The sequence below is a fragment of the Martes martes genome (genome assembly GCF_963455335.1).
Source record: "Martes martes genome assembly, chromosome: 6".
Classification (NCBI taxonomy): Eukaryota; Metazoa; Chordata; class Mammalia; order Carnivora; family Mustelidae; genus Martes; species Martes martes.
Genome location: NC_137893.1, coordinates 21,895,570 through 21,920,475, shown reverse-complemented (window position 1 = coordinate 21,920,475; position 24,906 = coordinate 21,895,570). Strand labels below are relative to the sequence as shown.

Below are 24,906 nucleotides of genomic sequence, written 5' to 3'. Positions count from 1 at the left end.
AGGCAGGCACTCCTCTACTAGGGTGACCGGGCGTCTCCGGCCGGGCCCGGGGACTCCGGCTCCCGCAGAGGACGCGCCCCGGGTCCCACCTGTCGCAGCAGGCGGGCCGGCCGGGGCCCGCACTCACCACCCCCAGGGCCAGCCCCGGGGCCCCTCTGCTCAGTGTAGGGGAGATCCCGGCGCCAGAGCCCGAGAGGACAAGGCCAGGTCAGAGTCAGGAGTCTGGACGCGGGTCTTCCGACCTCCCCACGAGAGCAGCGGGAGAGGTTTTCGGATCTCTAGCGCCGCGCGAGAACCCCACCGCAACGGAAAGAAACAGACCCCACCGGCGCCTCCTCCACGTGGCTCCCGCTCCCCTCCGCCAGCCGTCCCTCCTCCTCCCCACCCCCAGCTCCCTACCTGCCGAAGTGCCCCACGCGGTCAAAAATCGGCTCCAAATTGTGGGACCGCATGGTGCCGCCGTGCACTGCGCTCCCAAGTTGGACACTCCGAGCTCGCCGAGAGCCTCGGGCCGCAGGCACCGCGCCCCGCCCCGCCCCTCTCTGCCCCGCCCCGGCCAGCCGCGCCCCGGGGGGCCAGCCGGGTAGTCTGTGTCCCCCGCGCGCCACAGGGTGCGGGCAGCGCGCACGGGGCCGGGTTGGCTTCCTCGCTCCTCTGTGCCGGCTCTCCCTGCCGCGGTGGCCTCGTCCCGGGAGCGCTGTGGTCCCGGGAGCACACCGTCGCACCCGCTTCCGCCCCACATCCCCGTCCGACCCTCCGCACACACCCCGTCCGTCTCTTTCGAGGTTCACGCAGTGCCAAGGCAGGAAGACAGTCCAAGGCAGGAATGCACAGGCCTGGGTTAGGTTTGGGGGCTGCAAAGACCTAGCATCTTTGAAAAGAGGCGCCTTCCAAGCTTGGCTCTCAAACTTGAGGGCGGAAGGGTGTACTGCAGAACTTGGCTTTTCTATATCTTCTCTGGACTACACTCTTGACCAGGACAAACACCGCTTTCTCTGAGAAGGCCAACCGTTTGAGCGCCAAGACAGAGTCCCCAAGAGCAGAGCCTCAAGAATGGACTGTGATGACCCCGAGAAGTGACAGGATCTGGCAGACCATGTTCAAGCTTTTATGTTTCCCAAAAAGCAAAGGAACTCTCTGGGTAGAGACTCAAGCAGAATAGTAGCAATAAGAAACTTGTACTCGAACAGGATTTGAAAAACAGGAAAGCCCATTCCCAAATTACTTCCCTCACCTACTGGTATATTCTAGATACCTCTCCTCTGACAGTTGCGGGTTATGAGAAATTGTATTTTCAATCTATTTATGTTTTTCAGTGATCAGAAGTGGTATTTCTTATTTTAATGAAATCAAATTCCTAAATATTTTCCTTTAGAACTTGTGATTTTGTAATTTGTTTAAAAAATTTTGCTTTATCATGAGGTTACAAAAATATTATTATATTTTCTTCTAAAAATTTTAGCTTTCGGCTTTTCTCATTTAGGTCTTAAATGCACCAGAAGAGATTGTTTGGTTTAAGATGGCAATCCAGTTGGTTAAGTGACTGCCTTTGGCTCAGGTCATGATCCTGGAGTCCCAAGATCAAGTCCTGTATTAGGTTCCTGGCTCAGCCGGGAGTCTGCTTCTCCCTCTGACCTTCCTATTCTCTCTCTTTCAAATAAATAAATGAATAGATCTTAAAAAAAAAAATGAAGATCCAATTTTGGGTTTTTTCTATGCATATAAAAAATTGGGGGCGCCTGGGCAGCTCAGTGGGTTAAGCCTCTGCCTTTGGCTCAGGTCATGATCTCAGGGTCCTGGGATCGAGCCCCACATCGGGCTCTGCTCAGTGAGGAGCCTGCTTCCCCCCCTCTCTCTTCCTGCCTCTCTGCCTACTTGTGGTCGGTCTCTCTCTCTCTCTCTCTCTCTGTCAAATAAATAAATAAAATCTTTAAAAAAACAATTGTCCCAGCCCCATTTATTGAATATGTTACCCTTTTCTCTGCATTGCCCCCTCAACTTCTATAGTTTCTTTATATGTGTGGGTTTGTTCTGGGCTCTCTGAATCTGTTCCATTGATCTATTTCCTTTTCCCTGTGCCCAAGTGTCTTTATTATTATAGTTTTATACAATCTGCTCCAATCAATCTTTTACTACTACTCCAAAAGAGCTCTAACCAAAGTCACCATAATCTCCATGTTGCCAAATCCAATGGTCAATTCTCAGTCCTTATTTTATTTAATGCTCATTGTAAAGAAAAAGTTTAAAAGGTATTTTTAAAAGTTATCATCATGACTCACATAAAAATATAAAATGAACAAGTCGGTAACTTTATTCATTAATTAGCAAGGGAACCAATAAGATATTACATTCTGTTCAAAGAAGAATTCAACAACCCTGCCATATAAACATGGTAAAAAATGCTAGTACGAATCTACAAATAGATGCAGAAATGGTCTATCCACCAGGCAACTGTATCTAACCAATTCCACCAATGCATCAGTTGCATTCCACTAAACACAATTCATTTCTATGGACAAGAATCATTTGCATTATTGTCATTTTTCTACAACTTACAGAGTCACAAAATAGTTCAAAAATAATGAAACATGAGGATAACCCCAAAGAGCATTCCACACTTGATCTTAGCCAAAAGTCCGAGAATGATCCAAAGAGCATTCCAAAAAAAATTTTTTCCCATCTCAAAGTGTTTCACAATGTTTCCTGGTACCACAATACCAGTTTGTCTTTCTTAAAACATCTTCTTTGGCACCTATACTTCCCCAGTCTCGTGATTTCCCTCTTATTTTCCTGCTTGCTATTATCTTAGTCACTTTGATCCTCCTCCTTTTCCCACTTTTCCTAAATGTTAGAGGGCCCCAGGGCTCTGAGCTCTTTTATTTTTACATTCTCTCTCCATAGCATAACGTAGTCCAAGAGTTGGCCAACTACAGTCCATAGGCCAAATCTGGTCTGCTACTGCTCTAGCAAATAAAGTTTTATTGGAACACAGTCATGCTCATTCAATAAAGTTTTATTGGAACACAGTCATGCTCATTCCTTCATATATTGTCTGTGGCTTGCCTGCATACCACAATGCCAGACTTGAATAGTTGTGGCAGAGTGTATGGTCTACAAAGCCTCAAATATTTACTATGGGGCCCTTTACAGAAAAAGCCTGCCAACCCATGATCTACTTCTACGGCTTTCATAGATTAATGACTCCCAGATCCACATGTCCAAACTGACCTCAGCCCAGAACTCCAGATTTGCAAATACCACCATCTTCTCCATACCTCGTCTGCAGGTCTAAAAGCCACCTCAAACTTACCATGGCCACCTTCATTCCCACTCACCTCGAGCATTTCCCATCTCGGTAAATGGCACTTCTTGCATCAGTTGCTTTGGGCCAAAACCCCTGGTGTCTTCTTTCATCCCCCTCTTGTTTTCACACTCCACACCCTTTTCCATTAGAAAATTCTGGTTGCTCTGCCTCGATGATAAAACCTGATTCTGAACACTTCTCTCTACCTCCACTGCTAATCTTCTTGTCCAAATCATCACCTCCAGCTGGATTATGCAACATCCTCCTAAGTGGTCTCCATGCTTCCCCTCCTTGGCCCACACAGCTCCTTATAACAATTCAGAGCAAGACATTCCCTTCCTCGGCAGCTTTTTGTCACTATTAGAATAAAACCCAAAGTCCTGACATGGCCCTGTCTGTTCATCTGATTCACTTCCCACCTCCTTCTCAACCACTACTCTGGTCCAGCCTCCTTACTCATCCTAAACCACATCCCGGTCCCCACACTTTCACACTTACTGTCCCCTCTACTTGAAACTTTTTTTTTCCACTTTGACTTTCTATTTATTTTTCACCTTAAAAATATGCCCTCTCCCAAATAAAACAGCCACAACAATAAAAACAAACCAATCATCCCCACCAACAATCTGGGTAGAACATTGTGGTATTTTAAGGTGTACAATTCACCTTATCACTGGAAGGCTAAACCCTTTGACCATCTTCATCCATTTCTTCTAACCCCACCCTCACTGCTGGAAACCACCAATCTACTCTCTATTTCTAAGAGTTCAGTTTCCTCTGCTTAACACTTAAGACTTCCCTGTCTCTGGGGAGCTCATTTTCTTACTTCAGTCAGGTCACTGTTCAGATGTTGAGTCTTCTGGAATATTTCTCTGCTCCTCCTACAGCATCAGCCCTCATCACTCTAGCCCCTTACTATGCTACCCTGCTTTATTTTTCTTCAACCTGAGGTGTGTGTGTGTATACACACACACACACACACACACACACACACACACACACACACACATATATGATATCACTGCTATAAAATATGAACTCTATAAGGACAAGGACTTTGGCATATAGTAAGTGCTCAATAAGTACATGTTGAGTGAATGAACGAACATAATCCAAATGGGGATTAATGAAACAAAATTTAAGCAATTTCCTAAGAGCACCAGTTTCTCTACATATGAATGGAAGACAACGAAGGGCCTAGCTCAAACCTTACCGACAGCTTAGGCAAGTCTTAGGATTTCCTAACAAGGAGCCCGCTAACAACACACATATCCTCTTAGAAATCCAGTGAGATCATTTTAACACAAATACAGGGCAGATGTATTTCTTCAAGTAAGCAGAAATGGCAAGGTAGAATAGGGAGGGGAGAGAGGCAGGGGCCCAAGAAAAAACAACGTTTGTGCATCCTTCTAAATTTTTTTTTAAAAGATTTTATTTATTTATTTGTCAGAGAGAGAGAGCGAGAGCACAGGCAGACAGAGTGGCAGAGGGAGAAGCAGGCTCCCTGCGGAGCAAGGAGCCCGATGTGAGACTCGATCCCAGGACGCTGGGATCATGGCCTGAGCCAAAGGCAGCCGCTTAACCAACTGAGCCACCCAGGCGTCCCTTGTGCATCCTTCTAAATCTAGATGGATTGGTTGTTGAATTGGGTGACTTGAAATCCCTGGCATGGAAATAAATATTCTGATGTCCTGTGGCCTCGTGGCTTCCAGGTCCCAACCCTCATCTCAGCCTGGACTTTGTTCAGTTTCCTTGGAGCTACATCTAGGTCCCTAAGAGGTATCCACAAGCTGGAGAGAGAAATCAATGAGCAAATGGTGATTAAGTTAACTGATGGGCAAAGAGTGACCCACAGTGGTGCCCGGGTGGCTCAGTCGGTTAGGTGCCTGACTCTTGATTTTGGCTCAGGTCATGATCTTAAGCCCTGATCTCAGGCTCCTTGCTGGATGTGGAGCCTGCCTAAGATTCTCTCTCTCTCCCTCTGTCCCTCACCACCCCCCCCCAAGCTTGTGTGGACGTGTGCATGTACTCTTTCTCTTTTGCTCTCTCGAAAACAAAGAAAAAAAAAAAAAGACTGACCAAGAGTCTCACTTATAAAATGCTAAGTATGCATCAGATTATAAGGTTAGTAATAAATGTATGAAAACAGATTTTCTGCCCATGGCTGAGAAATCACCAACAGAGCAGAAAGGGGATTTGGTGTGGTGGGGGACAGGCAGCTGCCCACAGAGTTCCTGCCGAGGAGGTTTGCAAGGCAATTCTCACAGGCTCTGTCTCACCTGTTCCTCCCCATGCTCTAGACAGACGGCCACATGCTACGGAACTGAAGTCCTTCCTCAGCAGAAGCCCGGCAGAGCACACCTGAGGGGAAATTCTGGAGTAAAGCTTGCTTTGGCACCCTCTCATTTCCATGACCTCACTTCCCTCCGACTTCAGGGACCCCATCGCCTCTGTCCCCAGGGGCTCTGCTGAGACTGGTCTCCAAGTGCCACTTCCACTCCCACCCACCCCCCCCATTCTGGGTCCCCGCACATGAAGCCTCCCAGGGAGAACTTCCTCCTCTTCCTTTGTCAAAGCCCTACGGCCCAGGGAGCTCACTCACACCACTATACCTCTTCCCATGCCACTACTTTAGACTGGAAATCCGTCCCCACCTCACTGACTGGATAAATCCACTAATTCGTTTTTGTTTTTGTTTTTTAAGATTTTATGTATTTTTTGACACAGAGAGAGAAAGCAAGAGAGGGAACACAAGCAGGGGGAGTGGGAGAGGGAAAAGCAGTCTTCCCGTCAAGCAGGGAGCCCAAGGCAGGGCTCAATCTCAGGACCCTGGAATCGTGACCTGAGAGGAAGGCAGACGCTCAATGACTGAGCCGCCCACGCGCCCCTAAATCCACTAATTCTTCAGGACCCAGCTCAGGTGCTGCTTCATGCCTCATCCTTGTTGACAACTGAATGAAGTTCCAACACCTTTCTCCAGTTTAAAAAGGTGGAGTCAGAACCACCACTTACCATCTATGTGATCTAGGGCAAGTTATTCCACCTAAGTTTTCTTTTAACTGCTCTAAGTTTTCTCTTGAAGGTCGTAATAGTGCCTACCTGGTCATGCATATTAAATGAGATCAGTGTCTCCCCAACTTTAGCATCTAGCCATTGGGGACCACCTTCATGATAATTCCAATATCTACACACATTCATAAATGCATTTTTATTTTTATTTTTATTTTTTTAAAAGATTTTTTACTTATTTATTTGACAGATGGAGATCACAAGTAGGCAGAGAAGCAGACAAGAGAGAGAGGAGGAAGCAGGCTCCCCACTGAGCAGAGAGCCCGATGCGGGGCTCGATCCCAGAACCCTGGGATCATGACCTGAGCCGAAGACAGAGGCTTTAACCCACTAAGCCACCCAGGCGTCCCCATAAACGCATTTTTAAATGAAGTTCAAATCAACTCACATTTTTGAAGGAGATTTTATTATTTATTTGAGACAGAGAAAGAACACAGGCAAGCATGAGCAGGGCAGGGAGAAGCAGAGGGAGAGGGACAAGCAGCCTCCATGCTGAACACAGAGCTTGATGCAATTCTCCAAGAGAATAAGCAATCTGCTTAAGGTGGTCCACACTGGGGCTGCAGAGCCCGATTCCAACCCAGCTCTGTCTGACTCCAAAATTATTGCTCATAACCATGACACTGGCACTGCTTGTTACCAAAAAAAGTGTAGAATTGTGCAGAGTTACCCTTAAAATGACTGGTGTGGAAATGACTGGTGTGGAAATCTGGTGACTTCAAACCACCAGTTGCCCCAACCTCCTTAAGAACGCCTGACGTTAGTATGCCATTAGCCCTCAGAGACACCCATCCGGCAGGGTGTTCAAGTCAAAGACTTTAAAGCTCCAAGAAGGAAGTAATTGCTCCAGGGCGAGGCAACCTTGAAGGCTTCCAGAAGAATCTGATATTTGACCCAAGATTTGAAGGGTAAGTGAATATTGCCTGGCAGAGGCAAGGTAGAAAGCATGTTTGGGTGGAGAAAGTAGCCTGAGTAAAAGCCCAGAAATAAAAATCCAGGCATGTGTGAGGCCACAGTGTGCGGCAGTGCAGCTGACAGGAGGAGAGCAGGCGTGTTTGGTGCTCCGCCCCGTGCCTGGCACACAGAAAATAATGGGAACATTTCGCGGAACAGCCTTGGAAGGCATCATTAAGAGCTCACACTCTGCAACTGACAACCTGGTTGTAAATTCCACCTTCATCACTTAAAAACCTCGAAACCCCACCCAACTCACATCTCTCTGGGATCACTACCTGGTCAAAAGGTTTGAAGTCAGCGGTGAGGTCAAATGAACTGCAAGTGCTCTAGCCACCCTTTCAGTTGCAAAGAGCAGCAGACCACACTCAACCAACTAAAGTAAGAAAGGGACTTTTTTTGACTTACTGCGGGAGAAGTCCAGAGCTAGAGCTAGCTGCAGGTGCCATGGGATATGGAAGAACAATGTCTCGGGTTTCCCTTTCTCTCATTCTCCATCTCTTTCCTGTGCTCTTCTCTGCTTCTTTGCGTAGATCTGAATCCCAGAGGAGAGAAATCCACTCCTTCCCACCTACAAGTCAATTTTTCAAAGCCAAGGGTGGAGGTGGGGGAAACCAGAGTGCTCAGCTCCACTGGCGGACGGGCGGCACAGGGAATTCTCTGATTGGCTGGCCTGTGGCAGGGCAGGGAATCCTCTGATTGGCTGGCCTATGTCACATGTTCGATTCTCATTAGAAACAGCTAGACAGTACCTCAGGAAAAAGGGAGGCACAGCTTCTGGGAAAGGGATTACAGATGAATAACATTTAGAAACTTTTAACAGTGTGCTTAACCCGTGGTAAGCGCTTAATAAAAGCTAATGTTATGAAGATAGGCCAAGAAGGATAGGTAAATTAAGGCCACAGTGCTCAGAGCCTTGAATTCCAGGCAGCGACTATTGAGCTTAGTTAATGGGCAGTAAGGAGCCAAGGAAGGCTTTGTCCCGTGTGGTGAACAAGGTATGTTTTGTGAAAATTGGTCTGATGATGGGGGTGTGACAGGAGGAGGAGGAAGATGGGAAAGTGGTGGTAGAAAAGTCCATTGGGAGGGTGATACGCTTGGAGCCCAGTGTTGAGGATGCAAATTAAAGAGGTGATAGTACACATGATCTCCCTGATATGAGGAAGTGGAAATGCAACATGGGGGGGGGGGTTAGGGGGGTAGGAGAAGAATAAATGAAACAAGATGGGATTGGGAGGGAGACAAACCATAAGTGACTCTTAATCTCACAAAACAAACTGAGGGTTGCTGGGGGGAGGCGGGTCCGTCGAGGGGGGTGGGGTTATGGACATTGGGGAGGGTATGTGCTATGGTGAGTGCTGTGAAGTGTGTAAACCTGGCGATTCACAGACCTGTACCCCTGGGGATAAAAATACATTATATGTTTATAAAAATAATAATAAAAAAATTTTTTTAAAGAGGTAATAGTAGAAACAGAATGAAGGGGATTCCCATTCAAGTGGCGGAGAAGGCAGAACTGCCAGCTCTGGTGACTGGCTGCCTGGAGAGGACACGTACATAGTACATAGAGGGGATGAGGAGTCCCGGCGCTTACAAGCCTGAGTGACTGAGGATGATGGCCTGGACGTATGGGCTCCTCTCTTTCCTCCTCTTTCCATCCTCCTCCTCCTTCCCTACTCTTTTGGGAAAGATGCAAATCTCTCTCATCCTAGAAAGCGGAGGCTTTGGTGCATTTCACTGGCATACCCACTGAGGGCTCCAGCGGGAACAGCTTTGAAAGGTTTGGTTCATAAACAAATGCAATATGTTGACAAAGATTCAAGTGAGTGAAATGTTTTCCCTTTCGCCATAAAAGATAAACAAACAAACGGGATCTGCAGGATGTGTAAAAGATTTGGAGTAACCGTTGTAGGTCTCTTTTAAGAGCATGAAATGAATAAAAGTTATGGCTAAGAACCTTGAGTGTTATAATATATCTGTGTTAGAAATATAGGTGCGCCTGGTGGCTCAGTCGGTTAAGCATGCATGGGACTCTTCAGTTTGGCTCAGGTCATGATCTCAAGGCGGTGAGATCCAGCCCCCCATGGGCTGGCGCTCAGGGTGTGAGATTCTCTTACCGGCTCCCTCTGCCCCTCCCCCTCTCTCTAAAATAAATAAATCAATCGATTTTTTTAAAAAAGATATTTTTAAAAAAAGAAAAAGAAAAGAAATGGTGAGCATAGCAGAAGATAGATTTCTCCAGCTTCAGGAGAAAGTTGCAAGAGGTGTGTGTGTGTGTGTGTGTGTGTGTGTGTGTGTGTGTGTGTGTTGTTTCTGTGTTTGTATTTCCAAGTCTGTGAGTGAGCTGAAGAACAACGAACATGCTGGAAGCAGCTACATGTCACAGTGATACTGACCAAAGCATTCAGAAAGTGAGGAGCAAGTCTGAGGAAGGAAGGAGAGAGATTTTCTTAGTCCTACATCTAAACTTTGTTCCTTATGGGCCCGGAACGCTAAGAGGAGGGTTGCAGGGTAAGGTGCACTGAAACCATCTGGAAGAAGCTGTTACTTAAGCCACCCAGTCTATGGTATTTTCTTATGGCAGACCAATACTTGGGTATCTTTTCAGAAATTGTTTATGCATAAACAAGCAAAAGTAAATATATTGGTTTCCATCCTTTTTTTACATAGATGATTCTGCAACTTACCATACTGTATCCTGGAGAACAGTTCAAGTCACTATATTTTATTTTAAATAGCTGCATGATATTTTCCCACTGTAGTCCATTTATCCAAATTCTGTTGTTGAACATGATGCTACAATGAACACAGAGGTCCATGTAGCTTTTTAAGTTAATGTTTTCCAGTTGGTGGAATTGCTGGATCACATGGTATTTCTATTTTTAATTTTTCGAGGAACCTCCATATTATTTTCCATAGTGACTGCACCAATTTACATTCCCACCAACAGTGCACAAAGGTTCCCTTTTCTCCACATCGTCACCAACACTTGTTATTATTTTTTTGATACCAGCCGTTCTAACAAGTATGAGGTGATATCTCACTACGGTTTTAATTTGCATTTCCCTGACGATAAGCAGTGTTGGACATCTTTTCATGTAGCTGTTTGCCTTAAGCTTTTCTTTAATTAGAACTTCCATATTTTATTTATTTTTTTCAGTTACAGTGTAGGCTTCCATTGCATCTCCTGATTATTTTTCTCACCAGTAATCAATAATTTTATATTAAAAGGCTACTTATTCTGTGTGTGCATGTATTTTTTTCAACCAAGCCAAATTACTTTCCATACATTTGACATCATTTTTCAGGTGATTCCCTTAAACTTTCAAAGGATAACATTACCTCATTTTCAAGTAGTGGTTATGCTATCCTCTTCTTTTTTTTAAATATACCTCTAATTCTTCTCTTTTATCTAATTGAATTAGCTAATACCTGCAGAATGATGTTAAATAATTGTAGTGTTACTAGACATCCTTGTGTCATTTCTGACTTTAATGGGAACATATTATTTCTCCATTAAACTCAATGCTGGCTTTAGAGATAGATCTACTTAATTGTGTTAAGAAAGTATCCAACTATTGCTAAGTTTACTACATCTTACCAGGAATAGATACTGAATTTTATCAAATGCCTATCTAGTACCGACTGGACAGATAATAACTAATTTTCTCCTATCATAATAATAGATCTCCTAATATTGAATAGCCCTTGCATTCCTGGAATTCCTAATTGTTAATGTTGGTATTCTTTTAATATGCTACTGAAGTTTTATTGTTAATGTTTATATTGGATTGTTGGATTGATTACTCTATGGTCTTCTTTTATGATCATCATTGCATATTATCAGTATTATGTTGGCTTCATATAAAATAATTTGGATGTTTGGGGAACCTGGGTGGCTGAGTAGGTTAAGCATCTGCCTTCATCTCAGGTCATGATCTCAGGGTCCTGGGATCGAGCCCTGAGCCCCACATTGGGTGCTTCTTCCCCTCCCTCTACCCACTCCCAACTCATGCTCACTGTGTCTCTATCTCAAATAAATAAGTAAAATCTAAAAATAATAATACTCTGGAATCATGACCTGAGCTGAGTGGGGAGACCCACATGAGGCTTAATCTCAGAGCCCTGAGAGCATGACCTGAGATGAAACCAAGTCAGTCACTTAATGGACTGAGCCACCCAGGCACCCGTTTTTAATTTACATGTAGTTTCCATTTTCCTAGAGTGATTATAAAATAGTAGGGTGGATGGGCAAATAGATAAATAGATGGATGAAACGCAGTATTTCAGGATTGAACAAGAACCCTTATAGAATTAACCAGATGAAAGGTCAGAATGCTGGCTCTAGTCTACCCAAATAAAACTCCCAGTACCAACCACTGGCGAAAGTAGAAAGTATTTTCTAGTCCCACCCCCCCACCCCCCGCTTTGGAAATTGAGTACCCACCATCTGCTGGGCTGCCTAGTGCAGCAGCTCTGAATTTCCAGGACTTGTGTTAATCAAGCCTTTAACATTTGTCTGAGAATATCTATATACTATATAGAGTACTATAGAATATACATATATATATCCTATAGTAGGATATATATATCCTATAGTAGGATCTAGAATAACAGACTATCGCAGCTGCTTTGACCTTGGAGATCATTCTGGAACAACCCACGCTTTTTACTAATAAAAACACTGTGCTGAGAGAGGCAACTTGGCAAACAGCAAAGTACAAACAAGGTGGGAGCTTGTTTGTTTGAATTTGTTCCCATTAGACCACAAGAGGCCCCAAACTATGGTTACTTGTACCGAAGTGTCACCCACACTGCCAAATGGAGAAGTTCTGGAAGAAGCCGAAGATTCTATGAGAGTAAGATCTTCACCTTTCCAGACCAATGACAACTACTTTGCTGATCACTGGGGGCACAATGAGAGAAGTTTAACACACAGTACCTGCCTTAAATAGCTTCATTACCAACAAAACTATTCATCAGACCCATACAGGCAGAACTGAAAGCTAAGAAAATTCAAAATAAGTTTGAAACCTAGTGGTCATGTCTCGTTTGTGTCACTAGATGTCCTTTCACCCTCATTTTTATAAAATACTTTCTTCCGGGAGCAACCTTCTCACCCCTCCTTCAGCAGGGATAGATACAGGTTTTGTGAAATTTGAAGTTTATGGAATTTGGAGAAACCACTATAGAGGATAAAAAAAATTATTTAGAATGAGAAAAAAAATTCAATGCATCTTGCATTACAAATTTCAAAAAGCTGACAAATATAAAAAAACAAAATCTCAAAAACTAACCTAATATTTTTATTACTGAATGCTCTGACACTCTTTAGAATCCTTTTATCCTCCATAATGTTGTGTGCTGGATCAAACCTTACCTGAACGTAACCACATCTGGACTTTTCTGTTACATAAGCCAATATTTCTCTTTGTTGTCTAAGCTACTTGGAATTATTTGCAACACAGGATACTAACTGATACAGAGATAATGAAAAACTCATAATAAACCTTAAGGGTAAATGGATCTCCATGCACAAGGAAAAGCACTTGCAAAGCACAGCTTACAAAATATAGAATGATTTGTGCAATCATACAATTGCCTCCATTAGCAGAAAGAACTTAGAATCACTTAATTTTTAGTACAGCACAATAAATATAATTAAATCACTCAAAGGATATATGAGAGAATAAAAACACTTGTAAGGCCAGAACAATAAAACAAAAAGATTGTTATTGCCTTTGCTAAGTACTTATTAATTAGCACTTAATGAGAAATGGTTAAATGGCACCTTTGATGTGGTTGCCTAGAATTAATCATTGCCTAATACTGTTTTATTTCCAATGGAATAAAGAAATAATTGATCTGTGTAAAGATGAAAAAAAAGTGGGAAAAAGTTTAATTGGCTAAAACTCTATTTACTTAAAATCCATTAAGTGAGAACATTTGAAAGCAGCAAGCAGAAATCATAACATACAAACAAGCATTAGGTAATATAGCTTTGAAACATAAATGTGCTGTGGGAAAACAGCAGCTCTGAATAGAAAACTTTATACAACTTTTTGCAGTATGGGGAAACAAATGGTCATTTTGAAACTGTGTGAGCTCAGCATGGGTCTGTTTGGAATAATGAAAGAAAGAAACCAAAACAATAATTGCAGAATATGATGGAAAGGAATCCTGCTGGGATTCATGGCTTAATTACTGCCTGCTAAATAACAGAGAAGGCAAAGCACACTAAGTTTTAGCATGTCTTCTACAATTACGGTTCATTTAATGATGACCTTGTGTTTGCCTAGAACCTTAAAAAGGAGAAAAGGACAGGATAACTTGAGAGGTCTGCAAAAACAGTTAATATTGGGGATGAATTTTCTTTACAGCAATTTGGCAAAACAACTTCTCCAGTTACTGCTCATAATGAAAAAATGGGTTCCTTGGCAGAATCACAGCACCGGGGGGTGGGGCCTCAGCGAGCACCTCATCTAGAATGTACTTTGCCCATAAATTAAAGGACTTGTTGAAGACCACGCTGTGAGTTGGTAGCCCAGTGGGCAGTAACTAACCCTGTGTAACCTTGGTCAAAGAGATAGTTAAGCTTAAGGAGAAATGTTCCAAGTTACAGAATGTGTGCTTCCCATCCCCCTGCAAATTCTCCATCAGTTCTTGCCACCTTCCTTTTCTCCACCTACCCTCAGCAGATACCTGAGAATATCCCCTTTCCCCCAGTTACTTCAGTTACAAAATTTGAGATTTATTCTTACAGGAAAATATACCTCCATAGGTTATGTGTTCCAGGAGGGATCTCATCCACCATCATGTCTTGACCTCCTAGCCTGGTGGTGGCCCTCAGCCAATGTTTGTGGAACGACTGCCGTGCTACAAAAGGTAACTGACTTTCCAAGTAAAGGCTCCTCCTGTTAGCTGGCCTTCAGTTTCTTGGGTTTCCTAAGACAGCTCACCAGCCTGCCTTGCAGTAGGCACAATGGTCTTTTACTTGCCATTTCATTTATCTTCTACGACACAACTTGGACCAGCTGGACTCCATCATAGGCAGAACTTTTCCCTCACCCCTGGTGTGACTGCCTTCAATCACCCAGCCCTTCAGTCTCAGCTGACACTTCTTATTTCACCAAGGACACAGTAGAGAAGAATTCGTAAAGGTCTTGTACACATTCCCAGCACCACATCTAACCTCTCTCCTGCCTCATACACATACTCTGCTTTCTCACCACTGTGAAGGACAGACTCTGTTCCAACTCAGGCACCCCTGCAACCTGTGAGCTGTGTCCCCATCTCCTCTCCCTTACTCAAGGTCATCAGTCATGCAGTTACCTTCTCTCTCCCCCACATTCCCCTCTCTGCTTGGGATCTCTCATCTGCATATAAGAATGTCCCAATATCATGAACCAAGCATCCTCACTCCCTGGTTTCTTCCTGTCTTGATGGCTATTCCTTCTCGTGCCCTTTCCTGAATCTTTTCCCTGTTTCCAATTTCTAAATGTTAGATTGCTGTAAGAGTTCATTGACCTCTTCTCACTCTGCACTCACTCTCTCACAGGTCTCATAGTTTTAAATACTATCCTTACACCTGTGGCTCCCAAATCAGGATCTCTGGCCCTGAGCTTTTCCCTGAACTCCAATTTCTTGACACGCCACTCGAAAATCTGATGGGTCTTGAATCCTGATTTTTCCGAAACAAAATTTGTGACCATTGATTTCCCTAAAGCTGTTCATCTCCCAATGTCCTGTATTTTAGTGAATGGTAACTTTAGTGTATGGTACCCTCAATCCCTTAATTACTTAGTCCCCAAACTTTGGAATCCCTTTGACTCTTCTTTTCTTCTCTTTTGCTACACCTAAGCACCAGCAAATCATGCTACCTCTACCTCCCAGATATACCCCATTCCAACCACTTGTCACCACCATCCTTGCCACTTCCCTGGGCTATTGAAGTGGCCTCTCAACCGATTTCCCTGCTTTTGTTCGTGTTCACTAACCCCAGTCAATTCACAACACAACAGCCAAATTCTTTGGAAATATGGAACTGCTACCTTAAAGAAACTCTCTCAAGAGGACATGTACTAGAAATGTTATGGTTTGTGATAGAGGAAAATTGGGACCAACCTGTCAGTGGAGAAATACACTGTGGCATATTCCTACGGCAGAATACCATGCAAGAGGGGAAAAGTGAGGGCGATCCATAGGGGAGATACAGGAAGATCTTGAAAACACATTGCTTTGAAAAATAGCAATTTAGGAAAGTGGTTAAATAATTTATGACACATCCATACAATGATAGTGAGTAGGTAGAACAATAAGTCCTAAATGGGAAGATGTTGAGGTACCTGGGTGGCTCAGTCTGTTGAGCGTCCCACTCTCAGTTTCAGCTCAGGTCATGATCTCATGGGTTGTGAGATCATGCCCCACGTCAGGCTCCACACTCAATGGGGAGTCCGTTTAAGAGTCTCTCTGTCCCTTTACCTGGACCTCTCCCCCTACTCACACACATGCATGCTTGTGCTCTCTCTACCTCTCACTGTCTCTAAAATAAATAAACAAATCTTTTCAAAAAAATAATAAAATAATTTTTAAAATAAAAATTAATGAAAAGATGCTCAGGATATATTGTGAAGAGGTAAACAGAAGGATCCTTTTTGCCTAGTAGAAATGTCCTTTAAGAAAAGGAATTATAAGCATATGCTTAAATATATACAGAGTATCTCTGGAAGGTTACACAAAGGATGGATAAATTGGTGTCTTCTGGGGAACAGAACATAGGGGTTAGATGAAGAGGAGGACCTTTATTTTTCACTTTACACTTGGGTGCCGCAAACTTTTTGCCATGAGTATATATGTGTTCTTTTATAGCCATATTCTTAATCCTGAGAAACTGTGCCCACCATGCTCCTTGTCTGCTGATGTGCTTTTAGTCCAGCTCTGTGGGTGCATAACTGTGTGTTTAACAAGTATTCACCTGGTTTTATAGCGTCATTTTGCAGGAAACTGCCTCCGAACCAGCATGTGGTTAGGACTGTTCATCTCCCATTTAAATGCTGCTGCATAACACTCCCAGCTGCCAGGTGGGCCTAGGGCCCACAGGAGCTGATCTCAGTGTTAAAAAAGACTTGGAAAATTTCAGCTTTTACTGGGTTCCAATCACTTCTCTTTTCCCCAGTATATTCAAAAGGCAAAATCCTGCTCTATTTCTTTGGCCTTCCAAATAGGTAAGTTCTCTGTGTGTTCTACGGTGTGATCGCGCTGCATAGAAAGGCTCTGTACATTCCCTACAATTAATCTGTCACCATAATGGTAACGGGAAAAGAATAGCAGCGATCACGCAGTGGAAAATGAGTGCAGACTTCTGTATTACAGATTCAATTCTCTGGACAGCCCTCCCCCTACACACCAACTAAAAATGCTAGATGAAATTATTTGAGTGGTTTAATTTACCTAAATTTAAATATGTAAGAAAATGTTAAATTGGGAGTTTTGAGTGAGACACCAAAATGCAATCAATATCAGGCACCAAACCAGTTATGAGACAGACCAAGATGAAGATGTTCATCACAGGCGACCAAGAATACAAGCCACTGGAGACGAAAAACAGTGCAGTGACTTTCCACCTGGAACCCCATTGCGGTGGGCTTGTGGGAAGACTTCACTGGTGAGAGCCTCACAATGCTGTGAGGGGTGATGGCCTCTCTCCCAGGTCTGGTAAGAGGAGCTTCCAGGAAACCTCTTAGCTTGATATGCGTTTCCAGAAATTGTGAGACACAGGGGACAGGTGACTCATGGGTGAGGAAGCTAAAGGTAGAGGTCCAGGGCAGCAAGGCAAACAAGCGGAGTGTTTTTGTATCGACATGAATCTGCATTCGAAAATTTATATGAAAATGCAAAGCACTAGAATGGCCAAAAATCTTTGGGGGGGAAAAAAAACCATAGTTGGAAAACTTATATTATTTGATTTCAAGATATATTATAAAGCTACAGGAATGAAGACAGTGCATGTTGGCATAAAGGTAGACATACAGAGTGACTGAACAGAAAGTCCAGAAATAGATTTACATTTATACAGTCAATCATCTTTTGACAAATGTCCCAAAGCAGTTCAGTGGGGAAAGGATAATGTTTTCACCAACTGGTGCTTGGATAAATGGATGGTCCTATGCAAAAAAGAAAAAAAAAAAAAGATGATCTATCAAAAATTAACTTGAAATGGATCAAAAACATACACATAAGAGTTAGAATTCTATGAATTCTGAAAGACAACTGTACTAGCTAGCTATTGTCTAGTAACAATATTACCACCAACTTAGTGGCTTGAAACAACACACATTTGTTATCTCATAAGTTCTGCGGGTCAGGAGTCCAGGCATCGGTAATGAGTCCTCTGCTTAGGGTCTTATAAGACTGCAGTCATGTCAGCCAGGCTGCAGTCTCATTCAGGGCTCCACTAGGGGCAGTTCCTGGCAGAAGTCAGTGCAGTTGTAGGACTGAGGACTTCCATATATTGCTGGCTATTGGCCAGAGGCTGCCCTTAGCAACTAGACGCCCCCCACCCCGCCACAGTTCCTTACAATGCGGGGTTCTCCAAATGAATACTTGCTTCCTCAAAGCCAGAGAGAAAGAGACCCCAGCAAAGTGGATGTTAGAATTTTAAGTTACATAATCATGTAATCACATATTTCTCATCAGTTTTGCCATATTCTGTTGATGAGAAACAAGCCATAGGTCCTATCTATACTCAAGGCCAAAAGCAACTGAACAATTAAAGAAAGTATATAGCTTTTCTGCACTAATAGGGGAAAAAATGTGCATGACCCTACAAATCCTTTGTTTAAAAAATAGTTCTACATTGCTGTTTCTTTTATACTGAACTGTATGGTGATATCTTTTCTATGTATGTTGTTGGTTTTTTTGGAGGCACAATTGACATACAACATTATATTAGTTTCAGGTGTACAACATAATGATTCAATATTTGTATTTATTAGGAAATGATCACCACAATAAGTCTAATTAATATGCATCGCCACTACAGAATTATTTTTCTTGTGATGAGAACTTTTAAGATTTATTCTCTTAGCAACTTTCAAATACGCAATATAGTATCAACTTTACTCACCATGCTGTACATTACATCCCTGTGACTTATTTATTTGATAAATAGAAGTTTGTACCTTTGACTCCCTTCACCCATTTTCTCCCAACCCCCATTCACCCTACCTCTGGCACCAATTTGTTCACTGTATCTATAAACTTGGTTTTCCTTCTTTTAGATTCCATATGTAAGTGAGATCATACAATATTTGTCTTTCACTGTCTGACTCATCTCACTTAGCAGAATGCTTTCAAGTTCCATCCATGTTGTCACAAATGGTAAGATTTTGTTCTTTTTTATGGTTGAATAATATCTCTGTGTGTGTGTGAGTGTGTGTGTGTGTGTGTGTGTTTGTGTGTGTACATTTTTTGAAGCTAGCTCCACGCCCAATGTGGGGCTTGAACTCATGACCCCAGGATCAAGAGTCCCATGTTCTACTGACTGAGCCAGCCAGGTGCCCTGTATACAATTGACGCAATTTTTTTTTTTTTGCCCATTTTATCCATCAATGGACACTTTGTTTCCATGTCCAGCTACTGTAAATAATGCTACAGAGAACATGGTGGTGCATATTAGATCTTTTTTGAGTTAGTGTTTTTGTTTTCTTTGGATAGATACCCAGAGTAGAATTGCTGCGTCACATGGTGGCTCCATTTTTAACTTTCTGAGGAACCTCCAAACTGTTTTCCACAGTGGCCACACCTATTTACATTCTCACCAACAGTGCACAAGGGCTCCCTTTACCCCACATTCTCATCAACATTTGTTACCTCTTGTCTTTTTGAAAATAGGTATTCTAACAGGTGTGAGATACTTTCTCACAATGATTTTGATTTGCATTTCCCTCAAAATTGGTAATGTTGAGCATCTTTTCATGTACCCATTGGCTATGTATCTTTTTTTTTTTTTTTGCTGTCTATGTATCTTATTTGGACAAATGTCTATTCAGATCCTCTGCCCACTTTTTAATTAGATAGTTTGGGTTTTTGCTATTGAGTTATATGAGTTCTTTATATATTTTGGATATTAACCCCTTATTGGATATATTATTTGCAAATATTTTCTCCCACCCAGTGGGTTGCCTTTTCATTTTGTTGATGGTTTCCTTGGCTGAGCAGATGCTTTTTAGTTTGATGTAGTTTATTTTTGCCTTTGTTGCCTTTGCTTTTGGTGTCAAATCCAAGAAATCATCACTGAGATTGATGTCTGGGAGCTTATCCTTATGTTTTCTTCTAGGAGTTTTATGGTTTCAAGTCTTGCATTCAAGTCTAATCCATCTTGAGTTAATTTTTGTGTGTGGTGTAAGTCATAAGTCAGTGGTCCAGTTTCATTCTTTTGCATGTGGCTGTCCAGTTTTCTCAACACCATTTATTGTAGGGATGTTCCTTTTTCCACTGTATGTTCTTGCCTCCTGTCATATATTAATCTTCCGTACATACATAGGTTTATATCTTGGGTTTCTGTTCTCTTCCATTGATCTATGTGTCTCTTTTCATGCCAGTACCCTCCTGTCTTGATTACTATTCCTTTTTAATATAGTTTCAAATCAGGGTTAGTGATGCCTTGAGTTTTGTTCTTCTCAGACTGCTTTCACTATTCCGGGTCTTTTCTGGTTCTATACAAATTTTAAGACTGTTTGTTCTATTTCCCTGACAAATGCCATTGGAATTTTGGTAGAGATTGCATTGAACATAGATTGCTTTGGATAGTACAGACATTTTTTTAATATTTATTTATTTATTTGACAAAGATCACAAGTAGGCAGAGAGGCAGGCAGAGAGAGAGGAGGAAGCAGGCTCCCTGCAGAGCAGAGAGCCCGATGCGGGGATTGATCCCAGGACCCTGGGATCATGACCTGAGCCGAAGGCAGAGGCTTTAACCCACTGAGCCACCCAGGCACCCCTAGTACAGACATTTTAACAATATTCATCCAATTCATGAACATGAATATCTTTCCATTTATTTGTGTGGTCTTCAGTTTCTTTTATGAATGTCTTGTTCTTGTCAGTACAGGTCTTTCATCTCCTTAGTTAAATTTATTCCTATATATTTTGCTATTTTTGATGCAATTGTAAATGGAATTGTTGTTTTCTTAATTTCTCTTTCTGATAGTTCATTATTTGTGTATAGAAGTGCAACAGATTTCTTCAGGGCATGTGGCTAGCTCAGTTGATAGAGCATGTGACTCTTGATCTCAGTTGTAAGAACAAGCCCCACACTGGGTACAGAGATTACTTAAAAAGACGATCTTAATACAATGTGGGGGGGTTGGGGGGAGGTAGGGAAAGAAAAAATGAAAAGATGGGATTGGGAGGGAGACAAACCATAAAAGACTCAATCTCAAAAAACAGACTGAGGGTTGCTGGGGGGAGGGGGGATGGGAGAGGGTGGTGGGGATATGGACATTGGGGAAGGTATGTGCTATGATGAGTGCTGTGAAATGTGTAAACCTGGCAATTCACAGACCTGTACCCCTGGGGATAAAAATACATTATATGTTTATTAAAATAAATAAATTAAAAAACAAAAAACAAACAAAAAAGAAAAAACAAACAAACAAAAAGATGATCTTAAAAAAAAAAAAGCAACAGATTTTGTTTCCTGCAACTTTCCTGAATTTATTTATCTGTTTTAATGGATTTTTTGAGTATGGTCTTTAGGGTTCTCTGTATGTAATATTATGTCATCTGTAAATAATGACAGTTTTACTTCTTCCTTCCCAATTTGGACGCTTTTTATTTCTTTTTCATGCCTAATTACTCCAGCTAGAGATTATAATATTATGTGAATAAAAGTGGCAAGAATGGATATCCTTGTCTTGTTTCTGATCTTAAAGGTAAAGCTTTGAGTTTTTCACTGTTGAGTGTCCATGTAGGTTTTTATTTCCCTATTTAGGCTATAAGTTCCTGAAGAATGAGGAGTATCTTACACTTTATCAGTCTCAAGGCACCCAGCAGCAGTGTCTCACATGTCTTAAACACTCCAGAAACATTTGGGTAGAGAGTCAACTTGGCACAATGGAGAAAGTATGCAGGCTTATGGAATAAGGGGAAGATGAATTCAAATCCCAGCTCTGCCATTTATTTGTTAGGTAAACTCAAACAGTACTTAATATCCTGAGCCTCAGTTTCCCTCTATAACCCCACAGTTTTGAGATAAAATAGGTTAATGTATATAATCTACTGTTATTTATAGATGTAAAATGAGTGCATGTTAACATTAAGCAAATAATTAAAATGCCAGCTTCCTGTGATGGATATTTCTTTGATTCCTGCTCCCCTTAGTGTAAGAATAACCCCACTCAAATGTACATTCTGTAAGGTGCCCCAGCAATGACCCTTTTCTGCAAACCATCTTTTCCCTTGAATAAACTTTGCCAAAAATAAATCTGATGAACAACTAAAATAGGTCAGAGCATCTTCCGAATTCTAATTATAATAATATTTCTGCCACAAGGGGGCACAGTGTGACTGTGTCTACTGTATGAAAGCGAGGTTAGTATTACACAACAGATACTCTGCCTCAGTAACCATTTTCATTTGAAGATTGTTTTTATATACTTGCATTAATTTTCTTCTTTAAAGCAAGAATAATTGAAAGCAGCATATTTCCACCCCTTCCTTCTGGAACATCTTTTCTCAGGCTATAACTGGTTAAGTACAAACTTAGCATCATTCTCTGTTTAAAGCAGTGATTCATCTCTTTTCCTGGAGTCATTTCCTGTAGGTCCTTAAGAGGCCTTCTAGCTCCAAATTACTGTATATTCCCAGTTCTTGTTATGTTTCCTGCAGGCCATCAAGTTCATGGGTTTTATTATAGCCTTGCAAATTAGCAGGAAAAAATTTACTAGCCCATAAACATTTTATCAGCTTCATCTTGTTCCTGGGGGCAGATTGGTAACAAAACAGCTGAAAGCACTGTTATGCATAACTTACTCGGCTATGAAACTAATGATTGTTATGCAACCCATTTCTAATTTTTTATTTCCTCCTTGCAAAGGGTGTCAATGTACAGTGGCTATGGGCATGAATGTAACCAAATAAACCCGTGACCCAACACTATGCAATCTGTGGCATGCGTGGTGAAAGTGATGCACGCACAGATGGATTTCATTGGCAAATGGAAATCCCCCTCTCCTGAAAAGTCTCCCTGGCCTCTGCTCAAGGGAATGACTGGCCAGTTCCCTCCTCCTCCTTCTTGTCCCTCTGCTCCCCCTACCCTGCACCCAGACGCCTAGAGGGTGAGTGGGCAGAACCTTGGCACACTATTTTATAAGGGTTTCTGATCTCCAGGCTGAGATGGATGTTTCCACACTCAAGAAGTTGGCACCTGGGTACTGTGGTGCCGTGGCCTAAGTCACTATCTACTTTTATCCCTTTGCAAAGTCACATGTATTTCTTTGTGGCTGCTACTCCCCGTCTCAACTTAGACTTCATCCTGGCCAGCATTAACATGGCTGAAGATAAATATCCTTACCCCTATACTTTGGGAATGTCTGCCCCTTTCTGTGAGAGTAGTTGTGGTTCTACATCTTTCTCTTTCACACCAGCTACGGCTCTGACCCTAGGACCACACAGGTCCACCCATCTAGCACCAGGTGGGAGAAAAGCCACACAATAATTAGTAATGCGTGCAGATGTGCCACAAAAGAGAAACAGTTTCACGCAGGCAAGAGGGCAGATGAAGACAACCATGGAGAAGAGGCCAGTTCTTTTACCACCATCAGGACTTTCCTCTAAAGTCAAGGCTCTGGGTAAGTCAGTGGGAGTCTGACTGGTCTCATTATTGGGCACTGGCTCCTGATTTGAGCTCTGCCCCATAAGCAAAGGGAGTTGGTAAGGAAAGTGGAGAGTTGGCAGCAATAAGAGAGGGCGGTTGAAAGTAGGATCCCCAGTGGTTCCTAGTCCTGGGTTGCTGAGTGGGATGTGAGGATGCTGACAACATGAATTTCAAGATGGACTGTAGGACCCCCTTTTTCCCAATGAATATACCAAGAGAGGTGAATTTTGGCCTGTGAAAATGGAGTTCCACAAAGTTTTCTCCACTACAGGATTTCTCAGAGTCTTTCACAGGCCAAAATTTATATCTCCCAAAGGGAGAGATTATTTTACCACAAAACCTGTTTTTGGAATAATGTCATACAAACCTAGTGTTTTAAGTTGCACACAAGGGAACTGTTTTTCTAATCATCCAATTTGAACCAATTATCTAAAAGAAAAAAATGTGGACAGCTACATGTAAAAGAATGAAACTACACTGCTTTCTTACACCATACACAAAAATTAAATCAAAATGAATTAAAGACCTAAATGTGAGACCTGAAACAATAAAAATCCTAGAGGAGAACACATGTAGTAATTTCTCTGACAGCAGCCATTTTGGTAGAAAAAAAAATCAACATTTCCTAGATATGTCTCCTATGGCAAGGGAAATAAAAGCAAAAATAAACTGTTGAGACGGCAACAAAATAAAAAGCTTCGGTACCACAAATGAAACAGTCAACAAAATGAAAAGACAACTTACTGAATAGGAGAAGATATTTGCAAATAACATATATGATAAAGGGAGAATATCCAAAATACATAAAGAACTTACACAACGCAACACCAAAAAAGCAAATCATCCAATTAAAAATGGGCAGAAGACATGAACAGACATTTCACTAAAGAAGATGCACAGATGGCCAACAGACACATGAAAAGATGCTGAACATCACTCATCATCAGGGAAATACGAATCAAAACCATGATGAGCTATCACCTTATACCTGTTAGAATGACTAAAACCAACAACACAAGAAACAAGTGTTGGTGAGAATGTGGAGAAAAAGGAACCCTTACGCACTATCAATGGGAATGCAAACCAGGGCAGCCACTGTGGAAAATGGTATGGAGGTTCCTCAAAAAATCAATATAATAATAATAATAATAATCAAGATAGAATTACTATATGATCCAGTAATTCCACTACTGGGTATTTACCCAGAGAATATGAAAACTCTAATTCAAAAAGATACATGACCGCTATGTTCATTGCAGCATTATTTACAATAGCCAATTTACAGAAGCAGCCAAAGTATCCAATGATAGATGTGGTGTATATATATAATGAAATATTATTCAGACACAAAAAAGAATGAAATCTTGCCATTTGAAATGACATGGATAGATCTAGAGGGTATAAGGCTGGGAAGTGGGTGGGGGAACAGGGGAAGTAGGTGAAGGGAATTAAGAACACACTTATCATGGTGAGCACTGAATAATGTATAGAATTGTTGAATCACTATACTGTACCTCTGAAACTAATATAACACTGTATGTTAATTATACTGGAATTAAAATAAAAATAATTTAATTTTAAAATGGTAAGTGTTATTCCTTACTAAATAAGAGCAAAAATGGTTTTTCACATGTGACCAAAAAATAAGACTGAGGAATACCTCTAGGATGTTTTTAGGGGGTTGGAGATAGCATTATCC

General features: G+C 41.9%; 1 protein-coding gene across 1 annotated transcript in view; it reads right to left on the bottom strand.

Moving 5' to 3' along the window:
• SLC22A16 (solute carrier family 22 member 16) overlaps window positions 1-513 on the bottom strand; it is a 41,806-nt gene extending 41,293 nt beyond the window's left edge. The window contains exon 1 of the mRNA XM_080806932.1: window positions 400-513. Within this exon, the coding sequence (XP_080663058.1) occupies window positions 400-452 (53 nt within the window). The 5' untranslated portion in view covers window positions 453-513. The remainder of the gene's footprint in view (window positions 1-399) is intronic.
• Between the last annotated feature and the right edge of the window lie 24,393 nt (window positions 514-24,906).